The sequence below is a fragment of the Schistocerca serialis genome, chromosome 7 (genome assembly GCF_023864345.2).
Source record: "Schistocerca serialis cubense isolate TAMUIC-IGC-003099 chromosome 7, iqSchSeri2.2, whole genome shotgun sequence".
Taxonomy (NCBI): domain Eukaryota; kingdom Metazoa; phylum Arthropoda; class Insecta; order Orthoptera; family Acrididae; genus Schistocerca; species Schistocerca serialis.
The window spans coordinates 492,438,338-492,456,846 of record NC_064644.1 but is presented as its reverse complement, the minus strand read 5'-3'; the positions used below and the strand labels follow the sequence as shown (position 1 = coordinate 492,456,846).

General features: G+C 43.9%; 1 protein-coding gene across 1 annotated transcript in view; it reads right to left on the bottom strand.

Moving 5' to 3' along the window:
- LOC126413173 (esterase B1-like) overlaps positions 1-18,509 on the bottom strand; it is a 137,221-nt gene that overhangs the window by 31,175 nt on the left and 87,537 nt on the right. The window contains exon 8 of the mRNA XM_050083068.1: positions 18,137-18,431. Within this exon, the coding sequence (XP_049939025.1) occupies positions 18,137-18,431 (295 nt within the window). The remainder of the gene's footprint in view (positions 1-18,136; positions 18,432-18,509) is intronic.

The following is an 18,509-nucleotide window of genomic DNA, read 5'->3' as shown; positions in this document are numbered from 1 at the left end:
GGAGCCCCCAAGTCGCTGAGTTGCATGTCACCGTCTGTAATTAAGATGTTATCGGTGATTTTTTGTTAGAAGTTCCGTCAAATTTAATTCGGTGGCTGTTTTCTAAAGCATGGTCAGTTAAAACGAATTTATCGCTGTAGCGTTGACGACAAAATATCTCTTACTCCACCCTGCGTTGTTCCACAATGCGTTACTGATCGTCCGACTTAAGACTGGCCACGCCCGCAAGATTTCTTGTAGACCAGAGGTGGTCTTAGACCTTCTGCGTTTGTAACTGGTCTCAGTAAGTGACGGATTGTTGTCGGAGGCCTGAAAATCTATTTGATCTTGTGTCTTTTCAACAGCCGGCTTATCTTCCCCGACACAGAACCACAGAAAGGTAAGCTAGGAGGTTTATTTTCCTACTGCATGTCGGTGGTTTCGTTCTGTTTCTCGCTTGCAATCACTTCATTCATTTGATGAACGCGATAGCCGAAGACTCAGCTCTTGGGGCAGGTTATCAGCGTCTAATATCATCCTTACACGTTTCATCAATGCTTGTAACATAGTGCGCTTCTGTGGTGGGAAATGATGGCAGATGTCGTGAAAGTATAGATCAATGTGGGTAGGCTTTCGATAGACGCAGTGGTCAAGGCATCCATTTCGTATGCGATGGACGTCGAGCAAGGGCAATATATTGTGTTTTTCTCCCTCCACTGTGAACTGGATGTTGCTGTTAATGTCGCTGAGGTGTTCCAAGAGCTCTTCAAGTTTCTATCCTCTGTAGGGCCAAGTGGCGAACGTGTCTAAAACAACAACTAGGCTTTAATGGCGCCGCGTCTAAGGCAATATCCCCAGAATTCTCCATGAAGATGTTTACAACAGATGGAGCTAACGGGATACCCACTGGAATGCCGTCCGTCTAATCGTCATACTGCCTGTTGCACAGAAAATACGAAGGCCTACATAGTTCGACCACTTCACTTACGAAGAACTAGGATAACAAATCCTAAGAGTCTTTGATAGGCGCATTCGTAAACAGCCCCACCACATCAAAAGATCATAATATCACCCTTACTAAGTCGCATACTGTTAATTCGGCTGATAATATCTGCCACGTTTTTAATATGATGCTCACAGTCTCCCGCATGTGGAGTGAGGAGAGTGCAAGTAATTCGCCAGCTTGTACGTTGGTTAACCACTAGTGAATAGAATCGGGTGGAATGGCGTCCCATCCTTGCAAATTTTGCTTTAAGCATAAGCAGTAGGTGATCTAGGTGTTTATGAAAGAATTCTTGATACAGTGTCTGCCACCGAAGAGCGCTTGAGAGTTCACATATCTTTCTTATTATCCTCGATGATGGGTCACGTGGGAGTTTCCAACAATTATCTTCATCCACTAGCACGCATATCTTCGTATCAAAGTCTGCGTATTCCATAATTACGGCTGCACTGCCCTTGCAACAGGAAGGACCACGATGCTTTCGCCATTACGTAGTGCTGGAAGGCCATTGCGATCGTGCTTGGTCATGTTGGGTGCTGGTAACATTGCTTTAGTGAATGCACGGCTCGTTCCATGCCGTATTTCGCCCGGCCTTTCATTTGGGACCATGAGGACTGTCTGTTCGACCCTATTTATTATTTCATAGACAGGAATGTCCCGGGGCGAAAGTGCGAAATTAATTCCTTCTTTAAACGCTGACAATGCAGCCGTGTCTATGTCTCTCGCCGTCAAGTTGTTGGTAGGCCATTCTGAGGATCTGTGGTCTGCACCGTGTTGTTGTTGTTGCGGATGGCGGCTGAACTTCCTTTCCTGCCTCTCTGAAGTTCCTTTTCGTGGTGACGATTGTTTGGAAACCCAGCTTCATCGATCCATTCCATGTGCAAAGCTGTGGGTGCCCTTGATAACTGCAGGTGCAACGCCATAACAGCCATTTGCATCCAGCTGTTGTCTGGTGTTGTATATCCTTTCTCGCTGTCGTGCAGAGTTGGCACGACGAAATGTCCTCCTACAAAGGTGGTGCTGATATGATTGCACACCATAGAAAATCGTGAAGTAGTCTTCCGGTCATGGTAGCACAGCAGGACGGCCAGCGAACTCACTAAATCAGCCTTCTTGACACGCAGCCTCTCCAGACCTATAACACGGCGCCAGGTTTTCTCCCCCGTAATGTTACATAATGTAAGGCTGCAGAGGGCACCGGCGATAACATTGAATAAAAAGCCGTCAGGTTTGGCTGGCGTCAAGTGATTAAAATTACACAAGTTTTCGGCCAAGCACTTCTTAGACATTCTGTCTGCCGAAAACACACGAAATCAAATCGATCCTCTGGCCTCTGACAAAACATTGTCAGTTACTGAGACCAGTTATAAACTCAGCAGGGCAAGCGTGGCCAGTCTTACGTCGGACAAACAGTACGCACTGCGGAAAAACGCAGGCAGCATCAGAGATTTTATCGTGTACGCTGTGTCGAGAAATCCGCTTTAACTGAGTATGCTTTAGGAAACGCCCACCGGGTAAAATGTGACGAAACTTTTGTCCTCGCTCGCACTAACGGTTTCTACATCTACATCTACATACAGGGTGTTTCAAAAATGACCGGTATATTTGAAACGGCAATAAAAACTAAACGAGCAGCGATAGAAATAGACCGTTTGTTGCAATATGCTTGGGACAACAGTACATTTTCAGGCGGACAAACTTTCGAAATTACAGTAGTTACAATTTTCAACAACAGATGGCGCTGCAAGTGATGTGAAAGATATAGAAGACAACGCAGTCTGTGGGTGCGCCATTCTGTACGTCGTCTTTCTGCTGTAAGCACGTGCTGTTCACAATGTGCAAGTGTGCTGTAGACAACATGGTTTATTCCTTAGAACAGAGGATTTTCCTGGTGTTGGAATTCCACCGCCTAGAACACAGTGTTGTTGCAACAAGACGAAGTTTTCAACGGAGGTTTAATGTAACCAAAGGACCGAAAAGCGATACAATAAAGGATCTGTTTGAAAAATTTCAACGGACTGGGAACGTGACGGATGAACGTGCTGGAAAGGTAGGGCGACCGCGTACGGCAACCACAGAGGGCAACGCGCAGCTAGTGCAGCAGGTGATCCAACAGCGGCCTCGGGTTTCCGTTCGCCGTGTTGCAGCTGCGGTCCAAATGACGCCAACGTCCACGTATCATCTCATGCGCCAGAGTTTACACCTCTATCCATACAAAATTCAAACGCGGCAACTCCTCAGCGCCGCTACCATTGCTGCACGAGAGACATTCGCTAACGATATAGTGCACAGGATTGACGACGGCGATATGCATGTGGGCAGCATTTGGTTTACTGGCGAAGCTTATTTTTACCTGGACGGTTTCGTCAATAAACAGAACTGGCGCATATGGGGAACCGAAAAGCCCCATGTTGCAGTCCCATCGTCCCTGCATCCTCATAAAGTACTGGTCTGGGCCGCCATTTCTTCCAAAGGAATCATTGGCCCATTTTTCAGATCCGAAACGATTACTGCGTCACGCTATCTGGACATTCTTCGTGAATTTGTGGCGGTACAAACTGCCTTGGACGACACTGCGAACACCTCGTGGTTTATGCAAGATGCTGCCCGACCACATCGCACGGCCGACGTCTTTAATTTCCTGAATGAATATTTCGATGATCGTGTGATTGCTTTGGGCTATCCGAAACATACAGGAGGCGGCGTGGATTGGCCTCCCTATTCGCCAGACATGAACCCCTGTGACTTCTTTCTGTGGGGACACTTGAAAGACCAGGTGTACCTCCAGAATCCAGAAACAATTGAACAGCTGAAGCAGTACATCTCATCTGCATGTGAAGCCATTCCGCCAGACACGTTGTCAAAGGTTTCGGGTAATTTCATTCAGAGACTACGCCATATTATTGCTACGCATGGTGGATATGTGGAAAATATCGTACTATAGAGTTTCCCAGACCGCAGCGCCATCTGTTGTTGAAAATTGTAACTACTGTAATTTCGAAAGTTTGTCTGCCTGAAAATGTACTGTTGTCCCAAGCATATTGCAACAAACGGTGTATTTCTATCGCTGCTCGTTTAGTTTTTATTGCCGTTTCAAATATACCGGTCATTTTTGAAACGCCCTGTATATACTCCGCTAGCCACCAAGCGGTGTGTGGCGGAGGGCACAATTCGCGCCAAAATCATAATCTCCCCCCCCCCCCCCCCCCTGCTCCACTCGCGGATCGCGCGAGGGAAAAACGACTGAACGCCTCAGTACAATTGGATTTCGGAATTTAGTGAGCAGCCCCTTCCGTTTAGCGCGTCGTGTATCTGCAAGTGTCTCCCACTTCAAACTTTCTATGAAATTTGTAACGCTCTCGCGATGGCTAAATGTACTAGTCACGAATCTTGCCGCTCTTCTTTGGACCTTCTCAACCTCTTGAATCAGACCCAACTGGTAAGGGTCCCATAAAAACAAACAATACTCTAAGACTGAACGAACTAACGTATTGTAAGCTATTTCATTTGTTGAAGGACTGCATCGCTTCCGGATTCTACCAATACACCGCAATCTAGAGTTCGCCTTACTCGTTACGTGTGTAATCTGATCATTCCATTTGAGATCATTTCGAATAGTCACACCCAAATACTTCACTGATGTTACCGCTTCCAAAGACTGATCATTTATTTTGTACTCAAACATTAATGGGGATTTTCACCTTGTTGTACGTAGTAGGTTACACTTACTAATATTGAGAGATAACTGCCAGTCATTACACCACGCATTTATTTTCTGCAAATCCTCATTGATTTGTTCACAACTTTCGTGTGATACTACTTTCCTGTAGACTACAGTATCATCGGCAAACAGTCTAAGGCCGCTGTCAATACCATCAACCAGATCGTTTATGTAAATCGTAAAAAGCAGAGGACCTATTACGCTGCCCTGGGGCACACCTGAAGTTACTCTTGTTTCTGTTGAGGTTACCCCGTTCAGGACGACATACTGCTCCCTGTCTGTTAGAAAACTTTCTATCCAACCGCATATGTCACTGGATAGACCGTAAGCGCGCACTTTTTGTAGCAAGCGACACTGCGGAACTGAGTCGAACGCCTTTCGAAAGTCGAGAAATATGGCATCAACCTGGGAGCCGGTATCTAGAACCTGTTGTATATCATGCACAAAGAGGGCCAGCTGTGTCTCGCATCATCCCTGTTTCCTAAAACCGTGCTGGTTTCTGCAGACCAGCTCCTCAGAGTCTAGAAGGTCATTATGTCTGAACACAAAATATGTTCCACGATTCTACAACAAATCGATGTCAGTGAAATTGGCAGGTAATTATGTGCATCCGTTTTTCTACCCTTTTTATAGGTTGCTATGACCTGGGCTTTTTCCAGTCCCGTGGAACTTCCCGCCGTTCCAATAATCTCTGATACATGACGGATAAGAATGGTGCTATATTTGTAGCATAGTCAACATAAAATCTTATGGGGATGCCTTTCTGGCATCTAAGGATCTTAACTGTTTTACAATCCCAGATACACTAAACACTATGTCAGCCATCCTTTCGTCTGTTGGGTAATTGAAAGGGGGAATGGTGCTGCAGTCCTCTATCGTAAACGAGTTTTTGAAAGCTAGGTTTAGGATTTCGGCCTTCTGTTTATCATCATCAGTTACATTACCCGTACCGTCAGCAAGAGAAGGTATTGAATTATTTGTAGCGTTCACAGATTTTACGTACGACCAAAATTTTTTGGGGTTAGTTTTGGAATCTGCAGATAAAATATTGCTTTCAAATTCGTTAAAAGAGTCTCTCATTGCACTTCTGACAGCTGCTTTCATTTCGCATTATTTCTGTTTGTCAGCGGGGCAGTGACTACGGTTAAAACGACTGTGCAAAATTCTCTGCTTTCTCAGCAACTTCCTAATATTTTTGTTGTACCAATGTGGATCATTTCCCTCCCCTAAACTTTTTATAGGCGCATACTTCTCTAGCACATTGTGGACAATACCTTTAAATTCCGACCAAAGATGCACAATATCTTTGTGTCCCCCGGTGAATGCTTGGAGCTGACTATGAAGATATAGGTTTCTGGTTGTGTGTAATTAAGGACGCCAATGAATTAAAAATCACCGACAACATCCTAAGTGGAGACGGTGGCCTGCAGTTCTGTGCCCTTTTCTTGATCTGGCTAGAGACCCGAGAACTTTTTATTCAGTGCTACTGCCTCAAGACTGAATTCTTATACATACGAAAACGTGTCTATTAATCACTAGGCATAAGACTGTTACTACTTTATAGTAAGTATCTACTTAGTACTATGTGAATAAAGGTGAAGATTTTGTTCCATGGTCTGGCCCTAGACGGGCCAGTAGGACCCGACCGACCACCACGTCATCCTCTGCCAATGACGTCATTGGATGCGGTATGCAGGAACATGTGGTGAGCACGCTGCTCTCCGCGTCTCTGTCGTGTTTCTTAACCCTGGAACCGCTACTAAACTGTGAAGTGACTCCTCAGTTAGCATCACGTGGCTGAGTGCTTTCCGTTCCAAAAAAATGGTTCAAATGGCTCTGAGCACTATGGGACTTAACTTCTAAGGTCATCAGTCCCCTAGAACTTAGAACTACTTAAACCTAACTAACCTAAGGACATCACACACATCCATGCCCGAGGCAGGATTCGAACCTGTGACCGTAGCGGTCGCGCGGTTCCAGACTGTAGTGCCTTTAACCGCTTGGCCACCCCGGCCGGCGCTTTCCGTTCCAGTTCTCCCACCAAGGAAAAACCCTGACAGTGCATGGAATCGATTCCGGGTCCCCCGCATGGCAGTCAGCAACGTTGACCACTCAACGGACCTACCTGCGATGTGCTTAACTCATATTTTGTATGAGTTTTGTATGTATTTTGGTGTCTGATACGTAACGTTCATAATTTTAAAGTTTTAGTAGTTTTTGTCATTGACTATTAACACGAGAAACAACGCCAGAAACTGATTGTACACGCTACTGGAAGGTTTTGCAACCCAGCGACATCTGACATTTTCAGTTGTAAACAGAATAGCAGCGAACTGCGAAATAATTCTGAGATTTAATGACAAACACTTGGTACTAGTCAATCTTCGTTATATGTTCTGGCATTTATCTAACTGGTCATGAAATGATGTGGGTGATTGTGTAGTGGGGCAGGATGAGGATTCAGTTTGCGAACATTATATTTTATCTTTCTTATGGGAAAGGTGAGGGGGGTAGAAAGGGAGGAGTCTTTTCTCTTCTTACACGATACGCCCACGAACCTGACGTCTACTAACACTATTCAGTTTCATCTTCCCATCATGTTGCCTTGTCCTGCACGTAAACCTTACAAGGGAACCTCCCCATCGCACCCCCCTCAGATTTAGTTATAAGTTGGCACAGTGGATAGGCCTTGAAAAACTGAACACAGATCGATCGAGAAAACAGGAAGAAGTTGTGTGGAACTATGAAAAAATAAGAAAAATATAGAAACCGAGTAGTCCATGCGCAAGATAGGCAATATCTAGGCAAATGTGAAGAGAGGAGCCCCGTGGTCCCGTGGTTTGCGTAAGCAGCTGCGGAACGAAAAGTCCTTGGATTAAGCCTTCCCTCGAGTGAAAATTTTAATTTTTTATTTTGGGTTTACATGACAAACTCTTATGTTTTCATCACTTTTTTGGGAGTGACTATCACATCCCCAAGAAAACCTAAATCGGGCAAGGTAGAAGAATCTTTTTACCCATTCGCGAAGTGTATAAGTTAGGTGGGTCGACAACATATTCCTGTCGTGTGACGCACATGCCGTCACCAGTGTCGTATAGAATATATCAGACGTGTTTTCCTGTGGAGGAATCGGTTGACCTATGACCTTGCGATCAAATGTTTTCGGTTCCCATTGGAGAGGCACGTCCTTTCGTCTACTAATCGCACAGTACTGCGGTGCGGTCGCAAAACACAGACACTAAACTTATTACAGTGAACAGAGACGTCAATGAACGAACGGACAGATCATAACTTTGCGAAAATAAAGAAAGTAAAATTTTCACTCGAGAGAAGACTTGAACCCAGGACCTTTCGTTTCGCAGCTGCTGACGCTACCCACGGGACCACGGCGCTCCTGAGTTCACTCTATCCTTGATGTCGCCTATCTTGCATATGAGCTATTCAGTTTGTATATTTTGCTTATTTTTTCATAGTTCCACACAACTTCTTCCTGTTTTCTCGATTGATCTGTGTTCAGTTTTTCAAGGCCGATCCACTGTGCCATCTTATAACTAAATGTGAGGGGGGTGCGATGGGGAGGTTCCCTTGTTAGAAAATTCTGTTCTTTGTGCTTCTTTGTTATTTGTTCTCCATTTACGGATCCTCAAAACTCTTGTGATGAATCTTATCGTCCCCCACATAGTGAAAGGTTAATTCAGTGCCATGAGAACGTATGGCTAAAACAAAATGAGAACGGTAATGGGTTCATAGTATCACAGTCTAGCAAAAAGACAAAGCAGTCTCGCTGTATATTTAATACAGCATAAACATCCTGAATGGCCTAGAGGTTGATGTGAGAAGCGTCCTGTATACTCACTGTACACCTGAATCGTTAGCAATCCATCTGCTATCTCTCCCACAACGGCACTGCACTTATCTTACTTTCCATCTTTCTGAGACTCTTTCGTCGTCCACTCATCAACCATTTCCTGTTGTTGCAGCCGAGTCAGTATTCCACGATAACACTTTTTTTTGTGATGGCAGTGTAACGTTCAAGCACGACCATTTCCGTACCTGCTGATAAGTTGCTAGCCCCGCAGCGAGCTCATTTCAGACTGCCTAGCTGCTTCTACGCACAAGGCTGCTTCTCAGGGAATACAGCGCTGATGTTTGACAGTTTAAATCTGGAATGAACTGCGTTCACACTTTTGAGCGGCAGGACAAAGTAGGAGACGACAATCAGTTGAAAATTACTCGCCTGTCAAATATTCCAGAGTTGAAGTCCTAATGTTTATTGCAATACCCATCATAACACAATGAATATTAATTTCTCTTTCTTAATAAACAACTACCGTCTTTGCAAAAATCGTTAAAAGCGACGGGTCGTATCCGACGAGGGAAAGTGTGGGTGGTCACATGTTTGTGTAGTGAAGAACAAGGACTGAAATGTGCCGAAACGACAGTGGCAATTACCTCATGGCAATCTACTCCCCAAATTTATCACTTAGTTTTTTGAGTAATCGCAAACATTCGAGAATGACCGCAAATTTTGATATTTTAATGTGGGACATGCAAGGATAAATTCTGTTAAGACCTTTACTGCCTGACGAATTCCCCCTCTCTTTCTTTACCTCTTATCACACGTAAACAGTGATGAAGACTCACAAATAGCAGCCGAAAGAATTTCACTTAGTAACCCTACTTCTTCAAATATCTCTGTTATAAGCGTACGCGGCACTGTCCTTTGACTGTATTCTAATCCTGAAGAAGATACCAGTAGAGGGGTCAAAACGTCGATTGAAAAGAGGAAACTATAAGATTTTTACCTTCAATGACAGCGGCCACGAAAGCCAGTAGATTTACATATTCGCGCTTATCTACCGCTACGCCCATACTCTGCAAACCTCTGTGAAATGCATAGGAGGAGGTACTTCCCAGTCTGCTACTTGTTACGGCTTCTTCCGCTTCCATTCATTGAGCGCGGCCGGAACGAGTGCTGTAACGACTGTGTGGCCACTGTAATTAGTTTCATCTTTCTTTTTCGCGTTCCCTACCGCAGCGTTACGTAGGGTTGTACCATATTTGTGCATTCATCATGTTAAGCTGGCTGTTGGAATATGTAAGTATGCTTTCACGGGATCGAACGCTTTTATCTTCAAGCATCTGTCAGTGATTCGGAAGAACACTGACATTCGTTCAGTCAGGGTATGTGATACGAAAGGATGGGGCTTAGGGGATGATTCTAGCACACAAAAAATATTCAAATGTGTGTGAAATCTTATGGGACTCAACTGCTAAGGTCATCAGTCCCTAAACTTACACACTACTTAACCTAAATTATCCTAAGGACAAACACACACACCCGTGCCCGAGGGAGGACTCGAACATCCTCCGGGACCAGCCGCACAGTCCATGACTGCAGCGCCCAGACCACTCGGCTAATCCCGCGCGGCTCTGGTACTATTCCATAACACATGCTTTATGACAGACTATGTAATAGAGACCAAAAATAAAACATTGTGATTAACTTCGAACATTTATGGTCAGTTGCAAGTTCAATGGTGTTTATTAGTCGTCTTTCGAAATTCAAGTTTGTTTCTTAAGAAGACATGTTCCTCCGATTGCTTTAAGCACCGATAATGGATTGGCTGTCTCTTACCATGTTCCCATAAATAACTTGCAGCAAAACTTAAGTGCAAAGTGTAATTTAGTGTAGACGTGTACAAGAGGCAACTTCGTTATTTAGAATCAAGAACGGGAAACGTAACACACAGTGAACTCATGTATAAGATTACTGAAGTTCGGATGAACTTGTGAAGTTAAGGAAGGAAATTCAGCTGAAAAGGAGGAGCAATAAGTGTTGCTGCACACAATATAAACAACTTGGACATAACAATGTAATTGAATGAACCGTAGCTTGTAGGACTTTCACAAAACTGGTGTACTAACAGTCTCCACCCATAGACTGAACACGGATAATTGAGAAAGAAAAGATTCGTCACACATTTTGTAGGGTATATACAACGGTCCTATTACAAAGAAGATATATGAATCTTACAGAATCATCAGTTTAATAATGACACGAATTAACTACATAAGAATGGAAAGACTTATAGAAGCGAAAGACGGCTATTAACTTGCGAATCAGTTGCAAGGAGTGAATAATGTCTTGAATAAACCTTGTAAGATGAATACCAACAGAAGTGAAAAAGTATAGTTGAATGTAGTCGTCAGCAGTGTGAGTTACTTATATAATTCGTTAAGGTACTACAGATTTCAGACTAATTCCCTGTTTTGTTTATCGCAGGCAATCTGATTATGTTCTAACAAAGGAAGTAGATCGCGGCACGATAAACGAGTATCAATACAACAGTGGTGGATCGCATTAATCATTAATATCAGAGTTAAATCATATGATGCTACAGGGATGGCTGGGTTCTGAGACTCTAGTGAAGGCAGCCTGTCAAGGGGTAAAAAGACTCCGAAGAACAAAACCCTCGTCTTCTATGGTGAGAGTTCCTGGGTGAGGTAGCACCCTGCCTGGGAAAGAAAAGCGTTTAAGCCTCGGAACAGGACGCATAAAATCTTGACCATCACACATCAGAAAAAGACAAAGAATAGGAAAATAATGTACTTAAAAGCTGCCACATGGAGTACAGCATCATGGAATAAGAAAGAGCAGGGAATCATCGTGTAAATGGAAGAGCATAACATAAGCACATGTGCAGTAACAGAGAAAGAAGGATAGGGGAAGGTTGAATCGTAAGAGGAAGTTACGCACTGTTCTACTGTGCTGTTGATAAAGGTCTCCAAGCACAAAGCAGGAGTGGCGTTACTAATTCACAAGAAACGGAAGAATAGTGAAGATGACAATAGAAGAAGATGAATCTACGATTTATATGCTTAATATATACGCAGCTGTTGTAGGGAGACCTAAACAAGAGAGGAAAATGTTTATAATAATTTTAAAGCTGTAAGTGGCACTGTTCCAAAAACGGTAAAAAAAATCTAGCTCGTGGGAGATTTCAATGGACGTATAAGCGATTTGATTATTCCAGGCATTAAGCAACCATTTTATGAAATAGAAACTACTGGAAGGGGAAAAAACCTCATTCATTTTTGGGCACTGAACGACCTACGTACTACTAACACATACAACGAGCATAAGACGCGGCACATATACACCTGGAGTAATACAAGAGGTCAGCGCTCGGCTATTGATTACATCGTAACCAACAGAGCCGTTCATCGGAGTCAAATATTAGATTGAGAAGGTTAACATCGGACAATGGGCTGGATCGGATCATGGGCTGGTGATGTATAAATTGAACCCGGAATTAGACTGACAAAATGAAATGCAAAATAAAGTAAAATTAAGAGGCTGACTGATGAAGGAATTAAATTGGAGTTATAGACGATGAGTGCACTAAGATTCTGTATCAAATCAGATTAAAGGAAAAAAATCCTCAGTAACTCGTTTCTAGACAAGATACAGAAGCTAGATGGACTACTCTTGGATCGAATATACGAGTACAAGAGGCAGCACGAGAAGCTTCAAATTCGAAAAGAGTAAGTGTGACAGGAGGTAGCACTACATGCAGAACACTGTGGTTTTGCCAGGACGTTAAGGAATTAGCTATTTAAAGTGAGAACCGTTCCTAAAACGTAAAACTAGTCAAAGTCAAAACGATTATACAGTTTAGCATCATTCGTGACAGGCTGAATTAGAATATTAGAAATTAAAGGAGCACCGATGGGAGCGATGTATGAAAGGAATGAAACGAGACCTTTGTGGAACAGAAAAGAAAGTATGGCGGATGATACAAAAGCATAATTAAGTATATTTAGGACATTAATGAACACATTCGGGTATGGAATTTGTACAAAATTCTCTGGGAAAATTGATTTAAATTGCAATATAAGGACGTAACCAATGTGGAAATCGACACTGAACACCAATGCACAAAATGGCTTCTCGATGGAATAAATGTGCACTACAACAAAAAGGCTTAAAAATTTAAAATTTCAAAGTTCATGTGACATATTGGCATCCATAATGAATAATAAAATATGGTGTGTGGGAGGGGGAAGTCTTATACAAACAGCTTGGTACTGTATTTAACGGTACCATGAAGGGAGGTAGGATACCAAGAAACTGGAAAGAAAGTATTACATTTCCAGTATAAAGAAAAGACGGAAATAATTATTAGATAATTGCAGGGGAATTGTGCTGATTGATGGCGCTTTAAAATGTTAACAGCAGTAATTAGTGACAGACTACAGAATGATATGCAAATAGCAGAAGAACAGCAAGAATTATGGAAAAAACACGGGGAGAATAGATGCTGTTTTAGACAAATTGTGGTGTAACGACTGAGTTTTATAACGCAGCCTACCTGTGTTGTGTAAACTTGTAAGAGTTTGAAAAAACGGATTAAAAGGATTATAACTAAAAGGATTACAACTCAAAACTTACTCAACAAGAGACTGCCAATGGGTTTCGCAAAAATGGTAGAAGTTATACATGCAGGTATCAAAACGACAATTAAAACACACAAAGGATTGACAAATGAAATTATAGTATATGAAGGATCTAGACAAGAAGACTCATTAAGCCCATTCCTGTCAAACTTAATAATGGACCAAATCATTGATACCGTAAGATGGGAATCAGGGTATGAAATAGAAAATAAAATGTTAAACAATATATGTTATCGTGATGATGCTGTACTGCATGCAAATAATGAAGATAATTTACAAAGATCACTTCACCAACTCAATAAAACAGGTAAGCAGTATAACCTTGAAATTTCATCTAAAAAGCCAGAGAGTATCGAAATATCAGAAACACCTATAAGATGTGAGTTAGAAATAAATGATGTGTCAGTTGAATAAGTAATGAGCTTTAATTGTGTAGGGACTGTTATCACCATCAATAAAAGGCTTGAGACTGGAAGTGAAAAACCAAGTGACAGAAGCACTAAGGACAAAGGGACAACCAGATGCATGCAATATACCGTGTGACAACCGAGGAGAAACAAAAACATCACAATAGTGCGCCCTGTTACAACAAAGGCAACAGAAACTAGTGTGAAAACGAAAAAGATAAGGCAAAAGTTAACGGCAATAGAAATGAAAATAATAAGACAGACTCAAGAAGTGAGCACAAGAAGTAACAAGAGAACAAATTATCGATCTCTAATGACCTCTATGTCGACGGGATCTTAAACCCCCGATAGATGCATCGATAAGGAATCAGTGTGGAATACAGGATATAAATAAATGGATGCAGAGAAGAAAAACGAACTGGACAGATCAAATTTGTGAACATGGGCGACTGCTGAAGAAACAACTGCCCGGACGACCAGCAAAGAGATGGGACAAAATTTCGATCCAATACATCCACGAAATAGGGCCGACAAAAAGGGGAAAACCTTGTCAGCAGAAAAGGAAGACACTAGCAAGAAAAGAGTTTCAGGCAAAGAGAAATGCTTTAACACCCAATGTAAATTTAACAATACCAGAGAAGGAAAGTTGCTACTCACCATATAGCAGAGATGCTGAGTCGCGATAGGCACAACAAAAAGATTCACACATTTTTAGGAATCCTTCCTAAAAACCCAGAATCCTAAATCCCTCACCTGGTTCAGATTCATTGATGACATCTTAGTTATCTGGATTGAAGGTGAGGACACCTTATTCACATTCTTCCGAAACCTCAACAAATTCTCCCTTATTTGCTTCACATGGTCCTACTCAACCCAACAAGCCACCTTCCTAGATGTTGACCACCTCAGCGATGGCTACATCAGTACTTCTGTCCATATCAAACCTACTAACCACCAGCAATACCTCCACTTCGACAGCTGCCACTCATTCCATACCAAGAAGTCCCTTCCAGCCTAGCCACCCGCAGTCGTCGCAACTGCAGTGATGAGCAGTCCCTCTCAAAATATACTGAGGGTCTCACTGAAGCCTTCACTGACCGTAACTATCCTCCCATCCTTGTACAAAAACAAATCTCCCATGCCTTGTCTTTCCAGTCTCTCACCACCTCCCAAAGTCCCACAGTCCAGCCATAGAAGAGCATCCCCCTCGTAACTCAGTACCATACACGACTGGAGGATCTGAATTACATTCTCATCCAGGGTTTCGATTACCTCTCGTCGTGCCCTGAAATGAGGAATGTCCTGCCCACTATCCTTCCCACCCCTCCTACCATGGTATTCCGCCGTCCACCGAACCTACACAATACACTCGTCCATCCTCACACAACCCCTGCTCCCAAACCCTTACCTCATGGCTCATACCCCTGTAATAGACCTAGATGCAAGACCTGTCCCATGCATACTCCTACCACCACATACCCCAGTCCAGTCACTACCATCACCTACCCCATCAAAGGCAGGGCTACCTGTGAAACCAGTTACGTGATTTACGAGCTAAGCTGCAACCTCTGTGCTGCATTCTATGTAGGCATGACAACCAACAAGCTGTGTGTCCACATAAATGTCCACCGACAAACTGTGGCCAAAAAACAAGTGGACCACCCTGCTGCTGAACACACTGCTGAACATGATATCCCTCATCTTAATGACTGCTTCACAGCCTGTGCTATATGGATCCCTCCCACCAACACCAGCTTTTCTGAATTGTGCAGGTGGGATCTTTCTCTGCAGCACATCCTGCGTTCCCATAACCCTCCTGGCCTCAACCTTCGTTAGTCACTGTCCTCACCCATCCAGCTCCCTCCATGTTCCCATTCCGACACAGCCGTCATTTCACCACCACACCCATTCATTTAATTTCTTTTTGTTTCTCTCCTTTCCACTACTTACCCCCTCCCACCTCCGCACTTTCTCTCCTGCCCTCCGTCTAAACTGAAAAACACTTCACTGTCCAACACTCCCACCATACTATCCCTCCCCCTCCCTACCCCAGCCTCCTCCTTACTGCCACACAGTCGCCACTCCCATAATGCACTGGTGCTGCTGTTTGCAGTGTGGTTTCAGCTATCTGAGACTGCAGACACTTGTGCAAGTTGCGTTTAGGTGAGTGTGTATGTGTATGTGAGTGTGTGTATGTGTGTCTATTGATGTCAAAGGCCTTAATGGCCAAAAGCTTTAATTGTGTGAATCTTTTTGTTGTGCCTATCGCGACTCAGCATCTCCATTATATGGAGAGTGGCAACTTTCCTTCTTCGGTAACAACATTCCTTCCTGGATTTTCCATTGTTCAATGTAAATTTAAGTTTTTTGTGAAGGTGTTAATGTGGAGTGTAGACTTGTACGAAAGCAAAATATGTATGATAGATAAGAAGAGAATATAAGCTTTTGTGCCACGATTTAGCAGCTCACGACACATTTATAGTCCCACCCCACTCAGCAGTTGGCGCCAGCGCTGCTGGTGTGATCCTGCAGCAAAAGAGAGCGATGAAGCTCAAAGTAGCCGAGGGCAGCGCCACCTCAGTCGACGAGTTGACCTGAGTGTCAGCCGAGAGCAGTCAGAGTCTCACAGTGGGGATGTAGGCAGCAACGACTGGACAACACTTAGGGAGCTGCGTCACTCCATGGAAAGCGCGTCATCCAATCTTGTTTGCGCCCTGGACTGATTGACTCCTGGAACTGACCAGCGAGCATTCCCACTTTGACTCTCATACCAGGAGCCTGGCGATACGAGTCACGGTGACAAACTGACAAGACAAGCGAGGGGCCCCATATGCATGGAACATTGGCCAGTGTTGTTTGGCGGTCTGGCAGTTAGTCGGGCAACAGCGGAGACGCATTTGGTAGTAGCACCTGGGAAAACGAATTGTGGTTGGCAGCTGACGGCCGGAGGTAGAGGATGCATGTGTATGGAGAACGGGACAGCCGCTGTTTTCATGGGGACTGGAATCTGAACGAAAGACCGGAGACAGAGTAAGTCTGCGGGGAGCTGCCAAGGATGGATAACTAGGGAGCAAGAAAAATGGGTCTGAGTTGTACAGACAGGGCTGCAAGTTGGCGTGGCCAGCAATGCGGCACCCTGGTGGAGGCTGGGCCTGAGCTAGCAGATAATAGAAGTTGTTGTCGACGCACGGCCATTGGCTCCTCTTCTGGGTGCTCAGGTGGTGGATGGCGTGTTGGCCTCAGAGAAGTCTGTACTGACTATAGCAAGTGCTCTTCAGCAGTGGTGCACAAAGGGTGTGTCGTGGCCGTGGCGCCTGAAGAAGAAATTGGTTGTGCAGTCACTTGCATTCTATCTGGGATTCACTTTAAAGTTGTGCTAGCAGTTTGAGGGTTCAGTGCTTTCTTGTTTACTGTTGTCCTAACGGAACGGCCGTTCAAGGTGTTTGACGTATGTTTCAGTCACTGAAGATTTATGTCAATTAGACGCTGCCTATGTCCGCTTTCATTATTTTAAGATATGTTTAAGTGAGTGATCTTAGTATGTATAATCAGTTGACATAGTGTTTGATTTTGCTGTTTTGTCTACCTTGTCTACATTCCTACGTAGCTTAAGCCTTTTCTGTGTTGTTAAGCTGTCTATATCCTGCTGTCTTCAGTTAATTCGCAAAATTAATCTTACCTCTAAATGTTTTTGTGTCGTTCATCATTTATATTTTATTTGTTCAAATGGCTCTGAGGCCTGTGGGACTTAACATCTGAGGTCATCAGTCCCCTAGAACTTAGAACTACTTAAACCTAACCAACCTAAGGACATCACACACATCCATGCCCGAGGCAGGATTCGAACCTGCAACTGTAGCAGTCGCGCGGTTCCGGACTGAAGTGCCTAGAACCGCTCGGCCACCGCGGTCGGCTATTTTATTTGTGAATTGTGTCTTGTATTTGGGGCCAGCTACCCTATTCCATTATTGTTTTTCCCAGTTTGAATAGTTCGTTAGTTGTAGGCTACTTGGTTAATTTTTGACTTTCCTGTACTTATGAAGCCACGTTTACTTTTTGGAACCGGAATTTTGCCGATTTGACATTTTATGCTGGATGGTAAGTTCATGTCCGTTTGTTCGATTTTATTACAAATAATATTTACTTAAGTTTTGTTATGCTCATTTGCTCTGATTTGCTGCACTGTGTTGTTGATAAGTGATTTTTAAACTTGATAAGTATATACGCCCCCAGCCACTTATCACTACCAACCTTTTTTTGGGCGGCATTTCTGAAGTGTGATGCTACAGAAGAATGCTGAAAATTGGAAGGTTAGATCGGTAACTGATGAAGGGCCTCCGAATCGAGTCAAAGAGAAAAATGCGTGGCATAAGTAGACTAAGAGAAGGAACCTGTTGCTAGGATTCATTCTGCAGCATCCAGGAATCGCCAGTTTGGTAACTGAGAAAGTGTGGCGGTAAGAATTGTAGAGGGAGACCAAGGCTAATATGCAGTAGGTATGCAGAGATGAACGGACAGACCAGTGTGGAGAGTTAAATCAAACCATTCTTCGGATTGAGGACTAACACAGTCTAACACAAGGAGGTCTGTCAGCAGAAGTTGTAGAATGGAGCAGCCTTACACTATATCCGAAGCCAATAGCTCGCATCGCGACTCTCACTGTGAAGGCGAGAGTGACGTCACTGGGTGACTGACCTAGCACAGTGGCCAGACACTCGGCGGACGTGTCGCCAGCGATGAGCGGCACTCGGTTGGCCCGCGCCTCTGCCAGGATGGTGTACGGCGTCTCGTTGAGGAAGGCGCCCTCGTACGGCTGCTCCACCACAGGCAGGAACACGAACGTGTCGAAGCGGAGCTTGTCCTGCAACAGTCGCACCGCAAACTCAGTACACGTCCCCCCTCGTAAAAAGTAGACAGTATGGGAAAAGAGACTCCCGCA